The 8,552-nt window shown below is 41.5% G+C and overlaps 1 protein-coding gene across 1 annotated transcript in view; it reads left to right on the top strand.

Moving 5' to 3' along the window:
• Positions 1-8,552, top strand: part of LOC127008192 (centrosomal protein of 135 kDa-like) — an 82,358-nt gene that overhangs the window by 16,018 nt on the left and 57,788 nt on the right. Inside the window, exons 3-7 of the mRNA XM_050879880.1 lie at positions 2,638-2,764; positions 4,278-4,445; positions 6,855-6,954; positions 7,385-7,670; positions 8,135-8,312. Of these exons, the coding sequence (XP_050735837.1) occupies positions 2,638-2,764; positions 4,278-4,445; positions 6,855-6,954; positions 7,385-7,670; positions 8,135-8,312 (859 nt within the window). The remainder of the gene's footprint in view (positions 1-2,637; positions 2,765-4,277; positions 4,446-6,854; positions 6,955-7,384; positions 7,671-8,134; positions 8,313-8,552) is intronic.

Raw genomic sequence — 8,552 nt, 5'->3', positions numbered from 1 at the left:
TTGTCTACTAAAAAAAAAAAAGTTAGGTTAGGTTAGGAAGGGAGAAATAAATGGAGAGAGGAAATTTAGAGGAGAATTTTTTTTTATAAAAGTTGGAGGGAGAAGAAGGAAGAGATACTTATAAATAATAGGTTAGGTTAGGAAGGGAGAAATAAACGAAAACAGGAAAGTTAGAGATGGAGAAATAAAAATGATAAAAATTTGTGAAGGAGAAAAAAGAAAAACTGAGGAAAACGTTGCCGACATAAGTTAGGTAATTAGGAAGGGAGAACAGCGTTAATACTACTAATAAAAAATACCAAACAAATTAGGGAGGAGAGCAGACAGGCAGGCAAGCAGAAAGAGGAGAGGAAAGGAAATGCGTTAATACCCCTGATAAAAAGTGTCGAACAAGGTCGGGTAGCAGTGAAGGTGGGTTGGTAGGCAGGCAGGCGGGCAGGTAAGGTAAGGTTAGGTTAGGTTAGGTTAGGTTAGGTTAGGTTAGGTTTACGAAGACGGGAATGGAGGGAGTCAGGGAGAAGAGCCATAGTACTCCTGATAAAAGTGCCGAGGTAGGTGCAGGCGGACAGGTACGGAGGCGGGGAGAAAAGCCAGAATACTCCTGATAAAAGTGCCGAGGTAGGTGAGCGGGCAGGCGTGTACGAAGGTGGAGATGGAGGGAGTCGGGGAGAAAATCCGTAATGCTACTAATAAACGCGTCGAGCAGGGGATAAACAAGTGAACAGAGTACAGCCGCATCGTAACGCCAGTGGTATGACGCAGTGTTTAGAGAGGAATGAGAGGGAGGGAGGGAGGGAGGCATTTGTGTGCTGGATGGATAGGGGGAGTCGAGCGTGGGTTGGTGATGGTGGGCATGATTGGACGACCACTGCAGTATTGGCCTATTATTGGCCCATGGGTACTTTTTATCGCGATCAACAGATTGTCCATCTTCTTGTTGTTCTATTCAAGTTATTTTCCTGGCTTACCCATGCACTGTAGACATGACATCGTATAATAACATTAGTTAGCCCTGATGAACCCTACAACATGGCATTATAAACAAAGTCAGCTGTATTTTTTATCTTTTTTTTTTTTAAGTCTTGGCCTGTGGCGCCGGTAGGACTTCATAGTCGGCCCCAGCCCGTTGTGGCGCAGGCAAGTGTTTATAGTGGCGCCATTATTATTGGCTTATGCTGCCCCCCGGAGCTAATTCTTGATTTCACTTGCGCTGTAGAGCTTCTTCTAGAGTCCGGGTTGATGGTGGTTCTTCAGGACAGCATGTATGTACTCTTAGGCCACTCGGCGGTGACTGAAAAATCCCAGGTGGTTAGCGGCGGACTCGAACCCACATCATGGACAGCGCGCCGTATGCGAGGCCGGCACGCTAACCACTCAGGTGTGTTGGAGGGTCCTGCAATGCTGATCTACCACAGTTTTTGTGCTATTAATACTTGTTCTTTTTACTATTTTGGTCACAGGTTATTTATTTCACCTCTGGACAGTGGATATAAACGTATCTTACCTCTGCATGGACCTACTCGTTCCTTTTCCCGTGGCAAAACGGTGTCATACGTGTCCTTAATTGATAGCGTTCCGTTTCGTGTGTACTTATTTACTCGATTTTATTTGGACATTCTCCCTTTACTATATTATACGTATATTTATTTAACTGATGGCGGTATATTTTTTTCTTGAGTACATACGCGTTTAGTGCATATTTATCACCCTTATTTTGCTTGGACATATTTATATATACTTTATTCACATTTTATTATTTTCTCCTCTAACTTCCCTCTCTTCATTTATTTCTCCCTTCCTAACCTAACCTAGCCTATGTTTTTCCCCATACTGTTTTATACGTATACTTTGATCCATTTTTTTCGTCTTAAGAATACATGTTTCGTTCATATTAAATCACTCCCTTTATTTTGCGTGGACATATTCCCTTTTTATATTCATATACCAAATTGAGTGCGTTTTTTTTTTTTAAAGAGGTGTTAAGTGCATATTTTTTTTCTTCTTTTCTTACTCTAATTCAACCTACTCTATCGTAACAGTAACGGCTGCCTAGTATTAAACGTATACGTGATTTATTGCTTTTTTTTCATAGTGTTGAAAAATCACCGTTTTCGTTAATTTTATTGGGTTAAGGGGGAAAAAAAAACCCATCCATCTATCTCATTGAAGTGTGTGTGTGTGTGTGTGTGTGTGTGTGTGTGTGTGTGTGTGTGTGTCATGAGGGAAAGGTATTATTGTGATGTTATATCCGTTACATCTCTACTTTCATCGATCGGTCATGTGTGTGTGTGTGTGTGTGTGTGTGTGTGTGTGTGTGTTGAGAGCCGGTTATTAATGATGTTATCCTGTTGTCTCTTCTTTTTCATGTATCATCACCACTATTGCTGCTGTGGTGGTGGTGCTGGTGTTGTTGTTGGTGTTGTTGTTACTGGTGGTGCTGGTGTTGTTGTTGGTGGTGTTGGTGTTACTGGTGGTGCTGGTGTTGTTGTTGGTGGTGGTGTTGGTGTTACTGGTGGTGCTGGTGTTGTTGTTGGTGGTGGTGTTGTTGTTACTGGTGGTGCTGGTGTTGTTGGTGGTGTTGTTGTTACTGGTGGTCCTGGTGGTGGCGTTGTTGTTGATGTTGTTGATGGCCCGCAGAAGTGTGATGTGTTGGAGGCCAGCGTGGGTCCCTTCCAGGAGGAGAACGGCCGCCTCCTGACGCAGATCAACAAGCTACACATGGCCAACCTTCGTCTCAGGGAGCAGAATGAGAAGCACGACAAAGGTAGGCGTTTTTTTTCACATTTTTTACCTTTTTTTATGCCCTTGAACTGATTCCTCTGCTGTTAAAAAGAAAAAAAATTATGGACGTGTATGTGAGGCTGTATTTCTTTTTCTTCTCTTCCTTCTTTCTTTCCTTCTTTCTTTTTACTCTCTTCTTTCTTTATATTGCTGAAGAAGATGGTATTCAAGAGCGTAATAAAAAGAAAGAGGAAACTAAAAAGGCCGCAATGTCTCTGCTCTGGCAAATATTTAGTCGAGTTAAAAACATATGGTCGGTATTTTAAGACACTTTTGCTTCTCACATCAGCTATTTCTAAAGGTCAAAGAGGGGGTCAATCGGGTTCTAGTGAGTGTTTCTTCAGGTTCACGGTACAGAAGAAGGGTCAAACTACCACCAGGGTCATAAAACTACTCCTGGAAATGCCCAAAACTCCTACGAAAGCATTGTCAAATATGTGAACTTGGGCGACGAAATGTTTAGTAATACGGCCCAAATATTAGAGTCCAGAGTCATTTAGAGAGGCCGGCGTCTTGATACTCCCCTCATGAAGGTACTGGACGTATTATTGATGGCCTGAGTCTATATAAATCTTGCATTGGACCTTACCATCTGTCTAGCTCTACGTGTTTTAGTTTTTTAGAGTATATTCAATAGATTCCACGACCTCACTCATGTCTAATATTAGCATTACACATATTCATTTAACTCCCACACCTGTCTTCCTCTCCCCTCCACCCATCATCCACTCCCCTCCACCCGTCATCCACTCCCCTCCACCCGTCATCCACTCCCTTCCTCCGCTCCACACCCTTTCCTCCTACATCACTCACATAATCTCCTTGCCATCATTCTCTCGCTAATCGCCCGCAGCCCACAGCTTTTTCCTGCCTCTAATCGGCGTTCTCAGCTCCTTAAACTTCTCCCTCTCCCTCCTCTCCCTCCTCGTATCAACCCTTGCAGTTTATCCCCTCGTCTCCCTCACCCTTTTCCCTCTCCCTTGCCCTCCCTCACGTTATCACCTTCTCCCCTCTCCCCTCGCTTCCTCCCACCAAACCTCATACTCACCCTTCTCGTCCCTCCCCTCCGTTATCATCTTCTCCCCTCCCTTCTCAACTCCCTTCGCTCCATCCCACTCCGCCTCAGTCTCTCCCCTTACATCCCACTCATCCCCTCCCCTCTCCTCGTCCCTCCCTTACCCTCTTTGTCCCTATCAACATCTCCCCTTTCCTTCCTTCCGTCATGAACTTCTCCCCTCACTCTCCTCTCTACTCTCACTCCCTTCACTTATCTTACTACCAGACTAACCCCCCTTCTCACCCCACTCACTGTTCCCTCTCCTCGTCCCTCCCTTACCCTCTTTTTCCCCATCAACATCTCCCCTTTCCTTCCTTCCGTTATGAACTTCCCTCACTCTCCTCTCCTCTCACTCCCTTCACTTATCTTACTACCGAACTGACCCCCCTTTTCACCCCACTCATTGTCCCCTCTCCTCGTCTCTCCCTCGCCCCGCCAGAGCTAGAGAACGCCGTGGAGAAGTTAGCGGAGGAGAACCGAGGTCTGAGGCTCCTGGCGGGGGAGTACCAGCGGCAAATCGAGCAGCTGGAGGCCGAGAGTCGCAAGAAGGGGGAGAGGATACTGCAGCTTCAGGAGAGGAACCTTCGGGCTGTGGTCACGACTCCGGGTGGGTGGTGGTTGTTTGTTATGGTGATTTGGTTTTGCTGGTTATTGGCTATGGACCGACAACAGTGGAGGAGGCTCATATCCCGTCCAACCCCACCATAGGGAATAAATGGACGTTAAACGATGATGATGATGATGATGGTTAATGTATTTTTTTACTTTTTTATTTATTTATTTACTTTGTTACTACTCCGGATAGGTGTTGTTTGTTGTGATGGTTAGATTTTGCTTGTCTGTTTATTTATTCATTTATTTACCTGTTGTTGTTGTTGTTGTTGTTGTTTTGGCTACATTTCATCACTCATTTGTCCGTATCTCTTTCCCTCCCTTCCGTCTTTCATGAATTTCTTAATACATTTTTTTATTTGTCAACTAACTTATTCATTTATTTATTCATCACTCAATCTATAAGTATTTGAATTGATTGACTGATTCATTTACTGTCATTTACCCATCCATTTATTTATGTAGGCCTATCTATTTTTTTTTTACATTGATTGTTTCGTTTGTTCACTTATTCACCTATTAAATTTCTTCATCTACATTTGTTTTGATTTATTATTATTCCAACCATCTATTCATCACTTCATTCATTCATCTATTACTCCGTTTTGTCCATTCACCCATTCATTTATACAACTTTCTATTTATTCATTCATTCGCTCATTCACTCACTCATTCATGTATACAAATGTCTATTCATTCATCCATTCATTCACTCACTCACCCATTCACTAATTTTGGCTTCTTTTTATTGAACATTCGTATTCATTTAATCTTTATCTAATAATTTTCAAGTGACAGGCAAAATGAATAATAGGAGCAGTGAGTAGCAGGCTTTTTTTCACATTTGTTTCCTATTTTTATGCCCTTGAACGGACTCCTCTGCTGTAAAAAAAAAAAAAAAAAAAAGTAGACTGTCATTTTTTACCATCAAATTACTAACACAACATTAATGAGGTCTTTATGTAGCTTCTTCAGTAAAATGGACCAGTAATTGTGGTTATTTAAGGATTATGTCATTTTAATGGTCTAATAGATTTAAATTGTAATGTCCGGGTCAAATTAACCAGATGGAGGAGACAGGTATATAGATCATGCTGCAAGTTTGGAACCTTTAATTAATCTGAGGAAAAATGGATCAGCTTAGCACTTTAGTGAATTTGATAGTAATGAAATAAATGATGATAATATACTAAGCAAATATTTCCTTTTTATTTCTCTCACTTTTACTATTTTTACTCTTTTTCATTCCTACGTTTTCTGTTTTCATATTTTTTTCCTTGTTTTACTTTTCCATTCATTTCTTACTTTTCCCATATTCACTTTTTCCTCTTTGTACCATTCCATTCATTCCTACTTGCTCATATTTTCCTTGTACTTTTCCATTCATTTCTTCCTTTTCCCATATTCCCTTTTTCCTCTTTGTACCATTCCATTCATTCCTACTTGCTCATATTTTCCTTGTACTTTTCCATTCATTTCTTCCTTTTGCTATATTCCCTCTTTCCTATTTTTACCATTCCATTCATTCCTAAGTTTTCCATTTTCACATATTTTCCTTATTTTACTTTTCCATTCATTTCTTACTCTTCCTATATTCCCTTTTTCCTCTTTTTTCCCTTCCATTCATTCCTACTTTTTTCATTTTCACATTTTTTTTCCTTGTTTCACCTTTCCACTCACTTCTTCCTCCTCCCATGTTCCCAATTTAATATCCTTTTCATCTTATCTTTCCCTTCTACACTTTCCATTTCCTTCCTCCCAACCTCTTGTTTCCATATCTATTCCATCATTTCTGAATCTCCTTATCACTTTATTTTTCTCACCACATTCAATTCTTCCTTTTCTGCCCTGGTTATCCCTATCTGTATATCCTTATCCATTACACTCCTTAATTTCCTTTTTTTTCACTTTCATCTCATTCGCCTTGTATGATCCTTTCCTCTCTGCCCTGATCTTGTCATATCTCATTATATCCCTTCCTTACCTTTTTCTGTCTCATTCTCTTCACCCTTTCTTTCACCTCATATGACCTCTCCTTTTCTGCCCTGCCCTGGTAATCCCTCCTCACATCCCTTCCTTCTCTTACTCTGTCTTGCCCTCTACTCTCTCTCTTTCTTTTACCTCATATGATCCTCCTTGTCTGCCCTGCCCTGGTTTTCCCTCCTCATATCCCTTCCTTCTCTTCCTGTTTCACCCTCTACTTTCCCTCTTTCACTCACCTCATATGGCCTCTCCTTTTCTGCCCTGCCCTGGTTATCCCTCATCATATCCCTTCCTTACCTTTCTCTGTCTCGCCCTCTACTCTCCCTCTTTCATTCACCTCATATTACCTCTTCTTTTCTGCCTTTATTATATCCCTTTCTTCCCTTCCTCTGTCTTAAATCGTCCCTCTCTCCCCGAGCAGGAGGGGGCAAGAGGCCCATCGCTCAGCAGAGGCAACGTCTAGAAATCACATCTACGCTTCTTCCACACAACAGCAACATGTCTTCCTTCAAGTGTTCAAAGTGGGTATTTGTTGTTGTTGTTATTGTGGGTGAATGTAGGAGTAGTTGTAGTTGTTTTTGTAGTTTGTTGTTGCTGTTAAACACAGGTCCCTTTAAACACAGGTCCCTTTAAACAAGTCTCTTTAAACACAGGTCCCTTTAAACACAGGTCCTTTAAATACAGGTCCCTTTAGAGGTTCCTTTAACACTGGTCCCTTTAAAAATGACTAAAATTAACTCCCCTTAAACATAACACTCTGTAAATGCATCTCCCTTTAATGCTGATATGTCAAGTTGGCAGTAATTTTCTTTCATGCAGTTATTTTTTTTTTATTCTTTATTTTTTTAAGGTTTGTAATGTGTTCTTGAAAGGTCTTACCTTTTGAATGCGTACCTAATGAAGTGCATTCTCAGTTTTGTAAGATATTCTATTTTTGTACATGAAACACAGCTGTGGGTGTACCACGGTCCATGGCCCCAACACCAGCAACAACAACAAGAAAAACAATAATAATGACAGCAACAAGAGTGGCTACAACCACCACCACCACTGCCACGACAGGGACACCAACACCAGCGACAGCAACAAGAACAAGAACGGTGACAACAATGACCTCTACCTGGCTGACCTGCTGAGGATGACGGACCACAAGCTGCTGGACCTGCAGAGGGAGGTGGAGCAGAGCCAGCGACACGCCAGGCAGTATGAGAACGAGTGTGTCACCTTGAAGAAACAGGTGTGTGTGGGTGTGGGTGTTTGTTTGTGTTTATCTGGTTGTGTGTATCTTGTACTATATCTATAATAAGAACCTCTCCTTTTATGTCTGTTTTTTGTGTCTTTAATGTGGATAATCTTTCATTTCATGCACCTTTCTTGATTTCTTTAGTGTGGAAACTGCAGTCTTTTCTCCCTTTCCTCGTCAGATATCTAACCCATGCCGGGTATATCATTACAGTAACTCCATTTTCAGTATTCCCTCTGAATCTTTACCACATAGTCTTAATAATAGGTAAGTCTCAGTAATCATCTCCATCTTTAACATACCCTCTAAATCATCATTACATAACCTTCAACATTTCCTCCCATTAACCATTTTCATCTTCAACATTACCTCTAAACCTTCACCACTCATCATCCTAATAATAAGTCCCAGTAACCATCTTTATCTTCAATATTCCATCTAAACCTTCATTCCCACAGATTGCAGGACGAGAGGCAGAGATCAGCAGGCTGGAAGGGCTGCTGGAGGGGGGCAGGTCAGCAGCAGCTGTGGTGAGGGACAACAGGCTGCAGGCTGCCCAGTCACACCTCCACCAGCTGCAGCTACATAACGACCTGCTCACCAAGACCAACCTGCAGCTGGAAAACAAGCTCAAAAGTAAGTCACAGGGAGTCAACATGAGGAGGGAGGTATGCAGTTGTGGAAACTTGATCTGCATATCATCTACATCTATCTTGTTTATATTAATTATTTAAAAAACATTTCCAGAAGCAGATGCATGCACAGTTAATCTTCTTTCCAGGTACTTTATTTTTTTATCTTGATTTTATTTTTATATTAACATTCACAGGTTCTTCCCAATGTGGATGTGTTCATGCTGATTTTTCCTTAACATCA

This window comes from Eriocheir sinensis, chromosome 37, assembly GCF_024679095.1.
Source record: "Eriocheir sinensis breed Jianghai 21 chromosome 37, ASM2467909v1, whole genome shotgun sequence".
NCBI classification, from domain to species: Eukaryota; Metazoa; Arthropoda; class Malacostraca; order Decapoda; family Varunidae; genus Eriocheir; species Eriocheir sinensis.
The sequence above is the reverse complement of the archived record's forward strand: the minus strand, read 5'-3'. Positions and strand labels throughout refer to the sequence as shown.